Source organism: Corvus kubaryi, unplaced genomic scaffold, assembly GCF_017639235.1.
Source record: "Corvus kubaryi isolate FWS band 111438036 unplaced genomic scaffold, C.kubaryi_AGA036_p1.0 37285, whole genome shotgun sequence".
NCBI lineage: Eukaryota > Metazoa > Chordata > Aves > Passeriformes > Corvidae > Corvus > Corvus kubaryi.
This window is the reverse complement of record NW_024581089.1, coordinates 1,787,003-1,803,785: the sequence shown is the minus strand read 5'-3', so window position 1 is coordinate 1,803,785 and position 16,783 is coordinate 1,787,003. Positions and strand designations below refer to the sequence as shown.

Here is a 16,783-nt window from a genome sequence, read left to right as displayed (position 1 = left end):
CCTATTTCCCATTCCCCAGTTCCCCTCCCATTCGCCATTCCCCATTTCCCATTCCCTATTTCCCATTCCCTATTTCCCATTCCCCATTTCTGCTCCCATTCCCTATTTATTTCCGCACCCATTCCCTATTTCCCATTCCCTATTTATTTCTGCTCCCACTCCCTATTTCCCATTCCCCAGTTCCCCACCCATTCGCCATTCCCCATTTCCCATTCCCTATTTCCCATTCCCTATTTCCCATTCCCCATTTCTGCTCCCATTCCCTATTTATTTCCGCTCCCATTCCCCATTTCCCATTCCCTATTTATTCCCCATTATCTCCCATTCCCCATTCCCCATTATTCCCCGTTATTTCCCATTCCCCATTATTCCCCATTCTTCCCCATTATTCCCCATTCCCCATTATTTCCCATTCCCCATTTCCCATTATTCCCCATTATTCCCCATTATTTCCCATTCCCGATTTATTTCCGCTCCCTCGCTCCCCGCTCCCGCAGCGCCCCCTGGCGGTTACTGCAGGAAGGTGCCGCGGGTGGGCCTGATGAGGAAGGCGCGGGGCTGCCCGTGGCCGTGCCGGAAGGGGCAGGGCAGGCGGACAGGCGCGGCGGCCAGCCCGGCGGCGCGCAGGTCCCCGCCGCACGCGGGGCAGCGCGCTGGCGGCGCGCGCCGGCAGTACAGGAGCGCGCGGCAGTGGCGCACGCGCAGCAGCGCCATGGCCCCGGCGCGCCGGCACAAAGCTTCCGGGCGGAAACAGAGCCGCGGCCTCGGGGCGGCGCCACGGCCGCGCCCCGCCCTCCGCCGCGCGCCGCGGAACCTCGGTGCGCGGCGTGAGCAGCCGGCCGGGCCCGGCGGTGCGGCGGCACGATGAGCACCAAGCAGGTGACGTGCAGGTGAGCGCGGCCCGGCCGCACCCCTCACACCCCTCACACCCCGCACGGCCCGCACGCACCCCCTCAGCCCCTGCCGGACGCCTTCACAGCCCCCCGCACTCCCCCCGGGGCCGGTCCGCGCCGAGCTGGAGGTCGTGGATGCCGCCTGGGTCACCCTTGTCCCCCGCCCGGCGCGGCCCCGGCCCCGCGCTCTGCCCCCGAAGCCGCCCGGGGTCCCGGCCCCGCGGGGAAATGAGCGAGGTCAGCGTGGAAAGGCTCCTCCGAGTCTCCTCGGGGCAGTTTTGTTCGCTGGAAGGGTGATCAGATAACGGAAGGGGCTGCCCGGGGGGGGTTGGAGGCCCCGTCCCTGGAGGGGCCGAGGAGCGCCGGGAGCGCTCTGGGCTGGGGGGCGGGGATGGGGCACAGCTTGGGCTCGGTGGTCTGGGAGGGCTTTTCCAGTCTCGGTGATTCTGGGGAACAAACCAACCCGAAGCATTCCTCCTTGGAGCAGCGCCTGCTCTCACCAGCTGCCCCTGTCCGCAGGTACTACTTGCAGGGCGTGTGTCGGGAGGGAAGCAAGTGCCTGTTCTCCCATGATTTGTCCAGCAGCAAATCCTCCACCATCTGCAAGTACTACCAGAAGGGGCAGTGTGCCTACGGTGCCCGCTGCAGGTAAGCCTCCCTCCCTGGGCGCTGGGAGGGCAGGAGGGCTCATGTCCTGCCGTGTCCAGTCACAGAGCGAGGAAAGAGAATGAAATAATTCATTGAATGCGAGTTTTGCCAGAGCCAAAAGCAGCTGTCACATCCAGTAGTGAGGTTTTGCTCTGGCTCAGCTTCAGGGATTATTTTGCTCTGTCAAAAGCAGGCTTTGGGTTTCACGTGTGTTTTCCATCCAGTTCTTGCAGTCAGAGCTGCAGGTGCGTGTGGAATGGCCACGGAGAGGGTGGAAGCTCCTGGTGCAGCTCCAAGCCACCCTCCAGCACGTTCCAGTGCACAAACCTGGGGACTTCCAGCTCTGCCTCGGAGCAAAGTGCCCTCCTTGTGTGCCCCTGGGTTGCTGGGAAGGCTGAGCAGTTCCACACCTTTCGCTGGGCTCTCCAGGTTAAAACTCCCAGAGGACTGCTCCAGGGAATCCTGTGCATTGGTTGATGTTGGTGCAGTGGTCCCTCAGGGATGTGGCCCAGGGCAGCCCCTGGCTCCTTCCTGGAGGAATTCCCTGCTGGGTGAGGAGCCTGGAGCTCACCTTGGAGTTCCCTGCCGTGCCTAATCCGTGTGCCAGACCGGGATCAAGGGCTGGACATCAGTGCCTCCATCAGCTGCTCACCTGGGATTGGTGCCGTGGAATGGGGCTGAGTTACTCCCAGGGCTCAGAGTGATGGCTGCAGGCTGTGTGTGGTTTTACTCCAGCTGTTTGGCTGGAATTTGGGCACTTTGGTGCACGTGTACAGGCCCAGAAACAACAGATGGGCAATATTTCTGCTCCCATGAAGATTCTGTAGCACTTGGGCACGTCCAGGGCTCCACTGCAGCAGCCCCTTGCCTCCCCGGCTGCTCGTGCTCTGCTGCTGGAGTATTTCCACATTTTACTGGGCTGTTTCCACGGTCCCAGCAGCTGTTGGGGGTGGGTTTGGCGTGTGCCCAGCCGTGATCCCGGTTTTCCTGCCGCAGGTATGACCACGTGAGGCTCCCGCTGCCGGGCAGAGCCGCGGCCCCGCCTCCGCCGCTCCCCGCGGCCCCAGGCAGCCCCCGGGCACCCCCCGAGCACGGCCCCGGCAGCGCCCGCAGCCGCCGGGAGAAGAGGACGCTGGTGCTCCGGGACAGAAGTGAGTGGGAGGCTGCTCTGCTCGGCCCTGGGGCTGTGGGGAGGGAGGTGCTGTCTCCCGGGGTTATCGGAGTTTCGAGGCCAGCCAGAACCCCCAGCCGCTGGAGCCTCCTTCCTGGAGGTGCTCTGCCTGCCAGTCGCTTTCAATGGCCCTGTGAAGTGACTGCTTCCATTCTGCTCCCTGAGGGATGAGCTGGGAGTGTTTTGTCCACCCTGAGAGAAGGATGGAGTGGGGGGAATGTCAGGCTCTGCTCCCAGACAGTCAGCAACAGGACAAGAGGAACTGTTTGATCCCTCAAGCCGGGGGAGGTTCAGGCTGGACATCAGGAAGAATTTTTTCATGGAAAGGGTGGTCAGGCATTGGAAGGGAGTCCCCATCCCTGGAGGTGTCCAGAGAGAGACTGGATGTGGCACTCGGTGCTCTGGGCTGGATGGCAGAGTGGGGGCTGCTCACAGGTTGGACTTGATGAGCTTGGAGGTCTTTTCCAGCCTTAATGATTCTGTGATTCTTGGAGTCTGTCTGTGAACAGGAAACACCTGCAGTAGGCAGCTTGGGAAAATCCCTGCGATTCATGAGCAGAAAGGGCTTAGAGATGGGATTCCATTGGGAAGAAAACCTTAAATTTGGAGAGGAAGGCTCTGGAGCCGGCGGTGGGGGCTGAGCGCCGTGCCCTGTGCTTGTCCCTCCCAGACCTGTGCGGCTCCAGCGAGGAGAAGCAGCAGCCCGGTGCCCCCGGGGCCGTGCTGGGCTGCAGCGAGCCCGGGGACAGCGAGGAGGGGAAGCCCCATTCCTACCTGGAGGCCATCTGCAGCGGGCTGGGGGAGCCGGGCGCCGGGGGCTGCCCCGGGGCCGGGGAGCAGCTGTGTCCCTACGCCGCCGCCGGCACCTGCCACTTCGGGGAGCGCTGCCTCTACCTGCACGGGGAGCTGTGCGAGATCTGCGGCCTGCAGGTGCTGCACCCCTTCGACCAGGAGCAGAGGAAGGCCCACGAGATGGTAAAGGGGGACCTGGGAGATCTGCTCTGCTCGGGGCGGGGTTTGGGTTGTCTTAGTGCTTTTGGCAGAAGAGCCTCTTGCAAAGAGCTTCTGTTTCACTGCTTGTCTAGAGAAAGGTGCTAAGAGTGCTCTGCTCAAGCATCTGGGGCTGAATTGGCAGTGATACTGCAGGTAGCAGCTTGGGGTTTTTTCCACTTCATCCTCATCAGGGATTGGCCTGCAGCCTTCTCCCACAGCACCCTGAAAGTCTCCCAGGAGAATGTCTTCTGGAGGTCTCTGACTGAGTCACCAGCTCACCTTGCGGTGCTGTGGGAGTGTGAATGGGTTGTGGATTGTCACTGCTAGGATGAGAAATGCTGGAGGAAAGCCTGAAATAAGAGACTTAATTCCTTAACTGGGTAAAAATTAGGTGAATGAATGTGGCCTTAATTATAATGAGAGGAACACCTTGAGTGTGGCACCTATTCAGTGAGATGTTTTTTGGGGATGTTTGAAGCATCAAGTAATTCAATACCTGTTCCCTGACAGAGATGCAGAAAGGGGTGAATGAAGCACCCTGGCATCTTTATTTCTGACAGCTGAGAGAACATGAAAGGCTGAAATATATTATTAAATTTAATGTTCTTTAAATGAAGCTATGACAGTGACAAGCAGGAATGATGCCCATGATGAGTGTTCCATGTTTTCCCTGCGGTGGATCCTTTCCAGAGGGACTTTGGCTTGGCAGGTGGGCTGCACTCACAGTGACTCTCTCCCGTGACAGATGTGCATGGCAACGTTTGAGCACGACATGGAGAGGGCCTTTGCCTTCCAGGCCAGCCAGGACAAGGTGTGCAGCATCTGCATGGAGGTGGTGTATGAGAAACCCTCAGCCTCGGAGAGGAGGTTTGGGATCCTGTCCAACTGCACCCACACGTACTGCCTGTCCTGCATCCGCCAGTGGCGATGTGCCAAGCAGTTCGACAACCCCATCATCAAGTGAGTTGTGTGACCTGCTGTGGCCTGAGAGGGGCCTCAGCCTGCTCACAGGGGAGGCTGGAGCTGCAAATGTTCACAGAGCTCAGCAGAGCCTGCTCCAGGTGCTGGCCAGGCCCAGGACTTGGCTATGAGAGCTGCCTCCACGAGAGCAGGATGCACTGGGTGCCCTTTGGTAACAGTTCCACTGTGGGAAGAGTTTGGCCCATGGCAGCTCAGCCCTGCCTGATTGTGTGGTCAGTGGGCAGAGTGCAACAGCTGGGACCTTGAAAAGCTCTGCCCCTTGCACTGACCTGTGTGCAAAACCAAGAACTCCTTTTTTTCCCCTATGTATGTTAATTACAGGATTTTCCCCTAAATTACAGCTTGCTCCAGGTAAATGTCCCGCTAACCACACATTTATCTGTGTCTGAGTGAGTGTCTTCATCTTCTAGCTCTACAAGAAATGTGTTCCAAATATGTTCTCTTCAGATGAGAGAATTTAAGATGTCCAATTAGGGAAGTTTCCTTTCTTGAGCATCTCTCAAGAAGACTGAAATATTTTCAGTCTTCTACCAAAACAGACTTTTCTGCACAACTTTTACTCCACATTTCAGTGAAGTGGCCATCAGCTCATTGCATTTCAAAAGGCTGAGACACCTTACTTTGGGTTTTTGGCTTCCTGCTGCACTCAGGGAACACAGTTTGTTCCTGCAGACTGAGAAAACCTCCCTTGCTTTTGCTCAAGTCCAGAAACAAACACAAGCCCTGGGGTGCCCTGAACTGGGTTATCCCAGCTGGAACTCCCAACTAATGCACACCAAAGTGCTGTGCTAACGTGGGAGGAGGTGTCTGCTGCCTGAGGTGACAAACATCCCCTTTCCCTGGGGAGGATCCTCACTGCTTGTGGCAGATTTGTGGAGGGTTCCAGTCTGGGCAGGTCCCAGAGCATCTCTGCTCTGTCTTGTTCCTCCAGGTCCTGCCCCGAGTGCCGGGTGATCTCCGAGTTTGTCATTCCCAGCGTTTACTGGGTGGAAGAGCAAGAGAAGAAAAATGAGCTGATTGAAGCATTTAAGCAGGGAGTGGGGTAAGTTCAGGAACCACCCACACTCCTCACGTTGTTCTTTAGCTGCTCTAAGACTCAGTGAATTGCTGAGCCTTTATTTTTAAACTTAATGTACTTACAGACCATTCTGCAGAGAGCTCCTCATCTCTGTTCACACTTCTGCTCAACTCTGTGGCTGTGTAATTGCAGTTCAGAAATTCAGCCTCCCTGCTCAGAAATGTTGAAGCTATTTCAGCTCACTTGCCAAAATTGGTTTCATGTGGCTCCTGTGGATCCCTCAGCCACAATGGCCTGGAAGGTTGTTGGTGACTGAGGAGAGCAAACAGGGAAGGAAAATGTAACAGTGGGATAATAATTCATGTGGCTTTTGTAATGCCTGCTGGAAACAGCCAGTGCTCCAGGACTGCAGGGCTTGTGTTGTCCAGTAGCAGTCTGGCTGCACTGTGTGAGGCCTGTGCTTCCCAGAGCACTGAGAAGCTGTCACTTCTCTCCTGCTCCCTCTTTTCAAGGTAACCAGGCAGAGCTGGGCCTGTAGTTTCCTCTGCAGCTGTTTTCCATTGCAGAACAAGCCCCCAGCACCCCCAGGTCCTGTGTAAGGACCCACCCTGGAACTGCTGTGCAGCCAGGACAGCTTGGGTGACCAGCAGAGCTGAGGGAAACTTAAATTAACAAAGTACTGGCACAGAGCCTTCAGAGGACATGAGGAGAGGAATTGGATCATAAAAACTCAGTGGTGGGAAATGCAGGAGACAACACAGGCTGGAAAACAGTAATTGCTTGGCTCATGGTGATGTTCTTTGAACATCCTTCACTTCCCACATCTTAAGGCAGCTCCATTTTATTTGATTTATGATGCTGTTCTTTTTTATGTGTTTTTGTTCCCTTTTAATGATCTTTGCCCTCTGTTTGGCTGCTCTCAGCTGGGGAATGGGAGGCCAGAGCTCTGGCTGTATTACCAGAGCATCACTGAGGCTGTGGGGACTGAACTGCATCTCCTGCCCTTCAGCTGAAGGCAGTAACCCTCTCTCTTCTAACCAACTCAGGAAAAAGCCCTGCAAGTACTTTGAGCAAGGGAAAGGAACGTGTCCCTTTGGAGGGAAGTGTCTTTACCTGCACGCTTATCCCGACGGAACCCGGGCTGAGCCTGAGAAGCCCCGGAAGCAGCTCAGCTCCGAGGGCACGGTGCGGGTAAGGAGTGTCCAGAACCTCATTTCAGGGGCATCTGTGCCACTGGGGAACGTTTCCTGCCATGCAGGACAAGTGAAAAAACCATCTTTGAATGGCCCTTCGAGCAAAGGTTTGATCTTGGGGACAGAAGGTGCCTCTCATTTAACTGAGAAATATCATTGCTTTGTTTTTCCAACCAGTACTTCCATGGCAAACCTTTCCTCACAGCAATTCTGGCCTTAAAGCTTCCACCCACAGTACCAGAAGCTCCTCTCCTGTGCTGGCAATAAGGCAGCTGAAAAGGGTGAAACCTCAGCAGCTGGTGTGGCTCTGCCCCAGCTGTGTCCCCTCACTGTTCTGGGACACGAGAGCCTGGCTGCCAGCCCTGAGCTCAAACCCAGCTTTGGGATCTCAACTTGTGACTGGCTTTTAAGAGGAAAGAGGAGTGCCAAGGCCAGCACTGTGCTGGCACCGTGGCTGGGTGGTGCTCAGGCAGCTTCTTCTCTGTTGCAGTTCTTCAATTCCGTGCGCCTGTGGGACTTTATCGAGGACAGGGAGAGCCGGAGCGCGGACGACGAGGTCACGGAGCTGGGGGAGCTGTTCATGCACCTCTCGGGGGCTGAGGAGGATCCCACTGCTGCCCAGTGAGGAGCCCACAGCCCCTCGGAGCCCAGCAGTGCAGCTGTTTATTAGCCAAGCTTTTACTCCCTCCAGCACAGGTAGAACAAATGTGCCCCGGTGGTTACTTGTGCAGTCCTGGTAAAGTTTTCAGGTAGTTTTTATATGGCAACAAAAAAAGACTAAAATATATTTAAAAAAAAAATAAATTGGCTGCATGGAAAAAAAATCCCTTAATCCCAGGAGGGTTTTCTCCCTCTCTGGCCTAACATTTGCTGTCTTGTGAGCTGAGTGGTAGTGTAAATACAGGTCCAGTGAAAGCTTAAGCTGGTAAAAACTGTTGCTAAATAGAGTTTGGGTGCTTTGGGGTTTTTTTTTTCCTTCACTAAATTAGCTAAATGTGTAACTACAAAACCCACTGGGAGTAACAGTCAGTGTAGGGTTTTCTCCTTAAAAAGGAGCTGGTATATTATACCTCAAATAGTACCTGGAGTTCAGAGTAGAGTTTACTGCACCCTTAGGGGGTGTGGGGATGGGGCTGGACAGGGCCTGGCTCTCCAGGTGCTGCCAGTCAGGTTCCCACCCCTCTTTTACACTAATTCAAGTGCTCAGAGTCAGGAGTGGCTCCAGGAGCACCTGCTGTAGAGCAAATGCAGCTGCACTGATTCCTGGTGGCACAGGCAGAGCTAAACTGAACTTACTGCACAATCTGGAGCTTGGGAACTGCAGCACGAGTGAGGTGTTCTCACTGATGCTGGCCAGAGTCCTGCCCCAGAACCAGCAGTGGCTCTGCAGCAGTTCAGTGCCTCCATTCACCTTTTCCCCAGCAGTGCTGAAGGCCCAGGAGGGCTGAGGGATTAATGCACATCTCTGCTGGGTTAACAGAACTGAATTCTGGCTTTGTTAAAAATGTGATTCCTCTTTGTGTGGCAAAAAATCTGATAGCAGAAGTTAATTCTGCCAAGTCATTTGTATTAACTTTGCAGTTGAACCAAGAATTCAGTGTGCACTCAAGTGGCTGCTGAGGAAGAGCTTGGACACACCTGAGCATGAGCTGTCAGCCTGACTCAGGTCCTTGTAAATCACTGCTCAGTGTTTGTAAATATAAACAGAGATGTGGGGTTTATTTTAGAACAGTGTGGGTGCAATGGAAGGCAGGTGTGTAACTGGTTTGGTTATTATCTATAGCAATATAAAAGCATCAAAATAATACTTTAAAATGTGTAAGAAAGAAAAGCCAAGAGCAGGAAGGTCTGTAATCAGCACCTGAGGATCAGTGACAGGACTGGGTGATGGCCACAATCTTGATCCATCGGGGTGGGGGATTATGAGGCAAAATGGATTCAGAGAGACTCGAGCAGGAAGCTGCTGCCAGCTGGGCAAACAGGGGTTGGTGACAGCAGGATCTGGGTCCCTGCTGGGAGGGGAACAGCACGAACCCTAATCTGGGATTCAGACATCTTTAACTGGCACCAAAGCAGTGACTCCAGGATTATCCATTCAGCTGCTGCTGGCGTTTCTGGGTCAGGATGGTGACACTGCAGCTGTGAGGGGGGAGCTCCTCCCCTCTGCCCAGCACTGCCCGTGCCAGCTGTGCCCTCTGTTCTGACCTGGAAATTAAACTTTCCCATCATTATTTCCCCTCTAAAGTTAATTTTTAGCAGTGCTCACTGCACAGTCAGGCCTGGCCTTGGCAGTGTCTGAACAAACATCAGTTCCCAGCTTCTTGGTTAAACTGGCCCATGAAGGCACCAGTGAAGCTCTGAGGTCCAATGAGTGCAATTAGTCAGCACTAATTACAAACAAGAAGGCAAATTATCCCTAAGAGACATGTCACACACTAAGCTGATGTTTCAAGGGCACCCAAGCACTCTTTTACCCCAGAATACTTCAGCCCTCACCCTCCCCAAGAAGCCACAAGGCGTAGTCTGAAATGAAAAAGGTAACTTGTTTTTCAAGGCTACCCAGGGACTTACAAGGTCTGAGTTTCTAAGCTCTTCACTCAGCACCTTTCATTTAACTGGGCAGCAAGTGCTGGTTAAACTAAACCTATTAACCAAAAATATTTAAATTTTTCAAGAGACACATAATCTGGTTTAAAAATCATGGGTTAATGGTTCCTTTTGGGAAATCTGAGTTAAAGTAAAAGCAGCTTACCTGTTCTGGGTTTTTTTTCTTCCCCTTTTTAAGCTTATTGTAATGAAGTTAAAATTAGAGATAAATAATGTTTAGAGAGAGCTGCAGTCCAAATACCAAGATTATTATTAAAAACCATGCAGAACTATATGGAACAGTCTCCTTGAAGTCTCAATTTCCTTTTGAGGAAGCAAAGCTTATGGTCATTCTCAGTTATCACCCAGGGATTCATGTCCCACCCTTTTTGTTCTGTTATAGAATATTCTGAGGACACACTGGAGGTTCTTTCTGTGTCTGGCTCTCCTCCCTTTCACAAGAGCTCTGTGGGGTTTTGTTGCTGCAAATGTGAAGCTGCAGTGGCTGTTTGGGCATTACAGGGAGAGCTGGACACAGGGACTGTCACAATTCCCAGCAAAGGCAGCAACTCTGCCCAGCAGCTTTGGGGTGGAGGTGCCAGAGGGCACAGCCAGCCCCTGTCACCTCTCCCTGGGCCCCCAGGAGCTGTGCACTCAGAGGAAAGCAGAGTCCCAGACTGGGCTTCCATTCGTGCCCCAATAACCACAGTTCACCAGACTGCAATTTAAAAAAAGCCATTTTTAGATTCAACCACCTATTCCTGTCCTCCATGGAGTTCAGCCAAGACAACACAGTCACTTGCACCTCAGTGAACAAGAGAAAACCGAGCAGAAGTGGTGCAGGGAAAGAGCCTGAGAGCACATCAGTGTGGGTGCCCAGAGCTGCTGAAACATCACTGCAGGAGGAGAAAAACTGCCTCGGCATGTGACTGGAAATGGGGGGGTTTTATCAAGTGTGTTTTTACTTGCCCTGCTATTATTTATCAGTTACTTTTTTAAAATTATTCACAATGTCATTTCCTGAGTTTTCCAAATGCGGATGTCCCGCTCGGAACTGTGGATGACTACATTAAAATGATGACATTGAATCTTAAACCTAAAATTTAATTTATTTTATTAAAATAAGATAATCAGAGGAACCTTGGCTTACAATAAATGCATTTTCTCAGGAGCAATAAAAACAAAATTAAAACCCAAATCAACAAGAAAAACTGTATATGCTCAGTTTCCTCTTGCTAGTGCATCTCTTGGACAACAGCTTCCGATGGGATGCAGCCTCTGCAGGAGATGGGAACATCCCTCAGCCTTTTCCAGCCCCCAGCCCAGCTTTCCTCACTCACCCCTGGCTGGGCTGCAGGAACGGGTCCATAGTACCAAAGGCAGCTGGAGGCTTCTCAAGATGACCAAAGCAGGACTGGCTCACCTCCTTCTCTGAGCAGGACAATTCACAACAGATTCCATCCTTTTGCAAGAGTTTTTCTTCTATGTGCAAAACTATTGCAAAACTATTTTGTGTTGAATTAGCATTTGAACTTATTTCATTGGCTTGGTGAAGCTCTTAGGCAGGAGCTGATTTCCAGAGTTATTTCCTCTTCCCACTCCAGGCACAACTCCCCAGGGTGAGGTGGCACTTGGCATGGGGCAGTCAGAGCACCAGAACAGCACCTGTCCTCAGAGCCACCCCCACTAAGCACAGATCAAACCCAGCCAGAACCACTGCCAAAGAAACAGCCATCGCTTCTGGGAAGGGGAAAATAAGGCTCAAGTGCATCTATTAAAAAAATAGTAATAGATCTCTTGATTTGTAGTCTGTTACCTCTCCCAGAACAAGAGATGGTAGCAAAGGCAATGAGGAGCTGTGTCCCTGCAGGCTGAGAACTGCACGAATCCGTAGCAGCTTCTTTGTCCAAGTGGGACGCTGAGGATCCTGCTGGAGGAGCCTGGACACCGAGGCATGGGAAGCACAACTTGTGCTCCTCCTGCTGCTCCACGCCGGGAGCACGAGGGCAGGAGCAGCTCAGAACACGGGCAGCCTGGTGGAGGTCAGCGTGCACGAGTTGATGTCCTCGGTGTGGGCGGCGCGGTGCAGGGACGGCTCCGAGGCGCTCCGGTTGATTTTGGGTAGAGAGTGCTGCAGGAGCTCGATGGACGACAGGATCTGAGGGAAACAGCAGAGTAAAGAGGCTTGTGGGACCAGCAGCTCCCTGTTCCCATCTCAAACATTCATTCAGTTCTTACCCAGTTCAATTATGGCAAACTTTTAAGCTTAACTTTAATGCTCCCTGGGGCGCTGAAAACCCCTCTCCAGTGCTCCCTAGGGCACTGAAAACCCCTCTCCGGCTGGAGGAATCCAACTCTGCCACCCACTGTCAGTGCTGGGAGGGGCCTCAGGCAGTTTCAGAGGGTGGGAGGCTGTTTTGCATCAGTTCACAGACGTTGGGATCAATTAACAAGCATCTAAACCATCCTCCAGTACAGTAAACAGGGAAGGAACTGCATCTTCTGCCTGACATTTAGAAAGAACTTTCTAAACAATAGGTAGACTTGATTGCAACAGCAAGAAGTTATTTTTCCAAATTTTGCTGATATTTAATTCCAGCTATTTAATGAGTATAAAAAAGTACCTTCACCATCCTCACAGTGAAAGCATCCCTTGTAAAAATACCAAAAATTGCTACATGAATTCACATCCCCCAGTGGATTTTGTTTGCTTGTTCACAGCTGTGGGGAAGGAAAGGAGGAGTGGCCTCTCACTTCCCTCAACCCTACTTTAAAATAAAATGGATATCCAGAGATAGATTTCATTTTTATTGTGTCAGGGTGGGGTCTGGCTTATCTCTAGAGAGGTCAGGTGTTGAAAGCCTGCTCTGGTGTTAGTCCAGCACAGCCTCAGCCTGCAGCTGCTGCATATTGTGTTTCATGAGCTTTACAGAAACTGCAAATTCAACCAAAATACAAACTGCCCAAAGAGCTGCTTTGTGACTTGAGACAAAAACAGGACACAGGCTGCAGCTGACCGTAACCAAAACTTCTGAGGAGACTCTTGTGTGTGCTAATGGCTGTCGATAAAATCCTCACACTGCTGAGCAGAACACCACACTCACCTGTGGGAACAGAGGTCGCTCTTCCCTCACTTTCTTCAGACAATCTGCTACGAGCCTCTTCATGGCTTTGGGGCAGTTCTTGTACAGCTTGCTGAGGTCTGGGGAAGCGTAGCCCCGGCCAACCATGAAAATGATCTGCAAAACAACACAAAGCAGCACAAAACCCGGGTTACACAAGGGGCCTCACTGCTGGGGGGCTTTAGTGCCTCCCAAGGTGATGAAACCCAGTCCCACAGGACACCAAGAGAGCCCTGCAGATCTGGCTGGGTAACAGCACAGCTTAGTAAAGACTAAACACAAATATTCAATGTTCAGTGGTTTGACAATAGTCACTGGGTTTTTCCCCCCAGTAAAAAGCACCAAATCCCATCTTCCTGATGTAACAGCAGCATATTTAACACATACTTAAAATGGGAATTTCCCATAACTGCAAATGTATAAAACAAGATTTTACTGTGCAGCAAAAGCTTTAACCCGAGAATAAATTAACAGGGCATTTCAAATGTTTATAAACAAGGAGGTTTTTTCCTTTGAGTACCTGCACTGTCAATACTGAGGTGAACATTCAGTTCCAGATTTACTGTAAAACAAAGCAGGTTGTCAACATCGCTTCAGCTGGTCTGCATTTGTATTTATCCTGCTTTTCTCGAGGCCAAGGGAATGTGCCATGCCCAGAAATAAACTGGAATGTTCCAAGAGGGTTTCTCACCTGATCTCTGTTGTTTATGTGGGAATAGGGCAGCTCTCCTGTCATCAGCTCATATAACACTATTCCATAGGAGTAGACGTCTGACTGGAAGCTGAAGGGGTTGCTGTCCTGCATCCGGATCACTTCGGGGGCCTGGCAGGGGGAAAACAAATGATGAACAACAACAGAACTTAGGAAGAGAAAGCACAAGAGGAGGGAAAGTATTTTGGAAGCAGAGACAGTGAGCTGACCTAGAAATCAGTGAGCAAAGGATACCAAGCCTTTGATGAGCCTTACTTAAGGCTCTGGGGAAGTTCAGGGAGGGCTACTCCACATCTTATTAAAAATATCAATACAGTTCAGAGCACACAAAAAAGCAATGCTTTAGCTGAACAAGCATTTTGCCATTAGAAAAAATATTATTTGGATTTGCAATGTTTAGTGACTCCTGTTACATCTTACCCAGAACTGAGCCTGAGTTTCACCATCAGTTCTTAAACTGGTATCGAGGTTAAAGGGGAAAAATACAAAATTCTCATCTCTTGTAAATTGATACCAAAACATGGTCAGGAGATGTGAAAGCCAAATACAAAACAGCACATACTGAGGATCAGGGAAGAAATGCAGGAACATTTTAACATATTTGCAAAATTATGAAGCTTCTTAAAATAACCAACATTGAATGATTGAACAAAACAAGGTGTAAACCATTAAAATAACTTTCCCATTGGCTAAGATTTTTTTTCCCCCTCCTAAAGAATTCCCTCAGAATTATTGAGCAAAGCACTGAAGTACAGCAGCACAACAACCCCAGTAAGGGATCACAGGAACTTTCAAGGAAACAGGGTTTTTCTCCCCCAAGGTCTGTTTCCTGTATACAAATACATTGTATACCATTGGGTAAATCAGTTTTAAATCCTTTTATGGGAATCTTTTAAAAATTTCGGCTTTTTATAAATTTTTTTTAAAGAAAAAAACATTCCTGCTTTTGGAACTTTGCTTCAGGTGATGTGTGTATTTTACAGAGCACAAACTAGTCTTGGCCAAGCATCCTGATATTTTTAATACACATTTCCAGATATATGGGCAGACCTAAATATTTAAAATAACTCACAAACCCCAAAGCAGAATTCTTGGGTGCCTGGTGCCTACTTTACACAATTAAGCCCTCCAGCACTTCAATTTTAGCTCGTCCTACAGCTGGGATAAAAATCTACACAGGACTAATGGACTTGAATGTCCAAAACAGTGTTTGAGTGACAGATGCACGAGGAGAACATTTAAAAGCAGGGAATGTTTTGCTCACCATCCACAGGATCGAGCCCGTGGGCTGCTCCACCTGCTGGGATCCACTCCACCTGGATTTTACAGTTGCCAGACCAAAGTCTCCTATTTTCACTGTAAGGCCTTCATGAAGAAATATATCTGTATTTTTGTTAAAGAAACTGCAAAAAACTTGGGTCAAGAGTAGTGTATTTTCTGACCTGACGAGCAAGTACTGATGGTTTTATTTAAACCTGCTGTGAGCTGTATGTGAAACAAAGGAAAAGGGATTTTTATGGCAGCCGTGTTTAAATTAACATTTAACACTAAACCAGAGCAGATGTTCCAACATTATTTGTAGATTTATCTTTATGGTGAGCTAGGACAGAAATCAACAGTTCATTACCATCCATGCCTGCAGCTCCTTAAGTAACTGGTGCTGAGAAAGGGAAACAGCACAGAGGGTTCACAACTCAGAAAAGAAAAATAAAATAAAACAATTACAAAGAGAAATAAGCATCAAAATAAAATCTATTTCCATAAAGTTCTCTGGCAGATCTCCTGAGATTTAACTATGATTGTAACTGGAAATATATGCAGACTATAATTATCTCCTTCATGGATCTGTCTGTTGTGGATACCAGCACTTTCTTTGCTGGGGTTATTTTAAGAAGATATCATTGAATGATTTCACTTAGGAATGCTGCAAGTTCAAACAGGTAATTCAGAAATATAAACATGACTGACTCCTTCTCATTTCTATGTCAGGAGCTGAGCTAATTTATTTCACAAAAATGATCATCATTATTAGGGATCACAAATTCCTGGCCTCCTATACACTACAACTGGGTTTTTTTTAGTCTAACTGAAAATGGGCATCCACTGACATTCTGGAACTACTGAACTTGGTGTATTTTTTTATGCTGACATTTGCCAAACATCCTGCTCACATTTCATGGAAGGAAGCCCCAGTTCCTGCTGGTAGCTCCATGGATGTTCCTGGCAATCCCAAAAGCAGGCATTTCAAAGGTGAAAGACATCAGCTCCCAACGTTTTCACTCCAGATGCATCACTAAATAAGTATTTTTGCACGAAACATAATGGTAAAAGGCTGCCTTTTCTTGAGTTTAAAGTAAGATTTCTGGCTTCATTTCTGCCAGTCATGTGAGGAGTTCTAAATATATTAAAAGTACACGAGAAACAGAACCAAACCCATGTGTGCACACAGATGAACAGGCACACACACCTCCCATCAATGAGCAGTGCAGCATTTGGGTACCAGAGGATTGAATAAACCCACTTAAGTAAAAAAAGAGACTTCTGGAGCACAACTGTTGTACATTTTTATCCCAAGTGTGGTAAACAAGCACAGATGTGCTGTGGAAGTCCTTGCTGACAGCAACTTCTTGCTCATCAATGGGGATTGCTCATCAGCAGTTATATATAAAAATATATTTGAAATAGCTATTGCAACCCCCACAGAAAGCTCCATATTAGCAATAAATCAGTGCCTCGCTGCAGAAAAGAAAGTTCAGGAAGGATACTATTGGATTTCATGTCTCTGTGGATGATGTTCTTTGCATGTAAATAGCTGTGAAGGGAAAAGCAGAAGAGAGGCATTAGCAAGGCTGCTCACAAACAGCATTTTCATTCCCCACAGAGAGTTTATTCAGTTTATTACACACCCAACCCCTTCACACACCTCTGACTGTTTAGGATGAGTCTACTTTGGGAACAGAGAAATGTAGCTGTGCTCAGTGCAGTAGAGAAATGTCAGGAAGGAGGAGTGGCATCAATTCCATTAACCCTGGAAAACTGGGACTGTCCTCATATCCATGAGATCTGTATCCTGTGCTGAAGTTTACTGTTCCTAACTCTCCTCATTTAAATGTCCCCAGTTTTCTGGTGTCTGACTGGAAACCTGGGTGCTGGATCTACAAAATGAACGAGCTTTGGCAGCAGCAGCTGCTTCTGTGCTCCCAACATCAGAACAAGGGCTGGAAGAGCAGAGAGGTGGGGCCTGGAGCAACTCAGACAGCTGGAAAATGTTTCCAAATGGATCTGTGTGAGTCCTGTGGAACAGAGCAGCCACCCCCCACCTCAGAGTATAAATCAGTGTGTGTCAAACACTGCAGTGCTACAGTAACACAGGGGAGGAAAACCCCTTCATTCTGTATTTAGAACAGGATTGCATCTAGCACACTACAGCAAGACTTCAAGCTATAAAAGCAGGTAAAACAGAGAA

The 16,783-nt window shown here is 49.8% G+C and overlaps 3 protein-coding genes across 13 annotated transcripts in view; 1 reads left to right on the top strand and 2 right to left on the bottom strand.

The window, feature by feature from the left end:
- The window catches only part of MKRN2OS (MKRN2 opposite strand), a 4,143-nt gene extending 3,372 nt beyond the window's left edge, over window positions 1–771 (bottom strand). Inside the window, exon 1 of one of the 2 annotated variants that reach the window (XM_042026713.1) lies at window positions 515–771. In XM_042026713.1, coding sequence (XP_041882647.1) covers window positions 515–714 — 200 coding nt within the window. In that variant the 5' untranslated portion in view covers window positions 715–771. The remainder of the gene's footprint in view (window positions 1–514) is intronic. The other variant, XM_042026712.1, reaches the window with a different exon arrangement.
- A 16-nt stretch (window positions 772–787) lies between these two features.
- MKRN2 (makorin ring finger protein 2) lies at window positions 788–9,778 on the top strand. 2 transcript variants are annotated; one of them, XM_042026709.1, is made up of 8 exons: window positions 788–890; window positions 1,413–1,541; window positions 2,538–2,692; window positions 3,383–3,687; window positions 4,451–4,665; window positions 5,618–5,728; window positions 6,751–6,895; window positions 7,388–9,778. In XM_042026709.1, exons 1-8 carry the CDS (start codon window positions 865–867, stop codon window positions 7,520–7,522), a joined length of 1,221 nt encoding a protein of 406 aa, XP_041882643.1. In that variant the 5' UTR covers window positions 788–864; the 3' UTR covers window positions 7,523–9,778. The 2 variants fall into 2 exon arrangements, with proteins under 2 accessions (XP_041882643.1, XP_041882644.1); XM_042026710.1 differs by lacking the exon at window positions 2,538–2,692 and having other exon boundaries at window positions 804–890.
- Window positions 9,779–10,580: 802 nt separating this feature from the next.
- RAF1 (Raf-1 proto-oncogene, serine/threonine kinase) overlaps window positions 10,581–16,783 on the bottom strand; it is a 65,580-nt gene continuing 59,377 nt past the window's right edge. For all 9 annotated transcript variants that reach the window (XM_042026706.1, XM_042026704.1, XM_042026697.1 and 6 more), the window contains 5 exons: window positions 16,083–16,129; window positions 14,582–14,700; window positions 13,297–13,428; window positions 12,588–12,722; window positions 10,581–11,641 (listed from right to left, as the gene is read on the bottom strand). In XM_042026706.1, coding sequence (XP_041882640.1) covers window positions 11,501–11,641; window positions 12,588–12,722; window positions 13,297–13,428; window positions 14,582–14,700; window positions 16,083–16,129 — 574 coding nt within the window. In that variant the 3' untranslated portion in view covers window positions 10,581–11,500. The remainder of the gene's footprint in view (window positions 11,642–12,587; window positions 12,723–13,296; window positions 13,429–14,581; window positions 14,701–16,082; window positions 16,130–16,783) is intronic.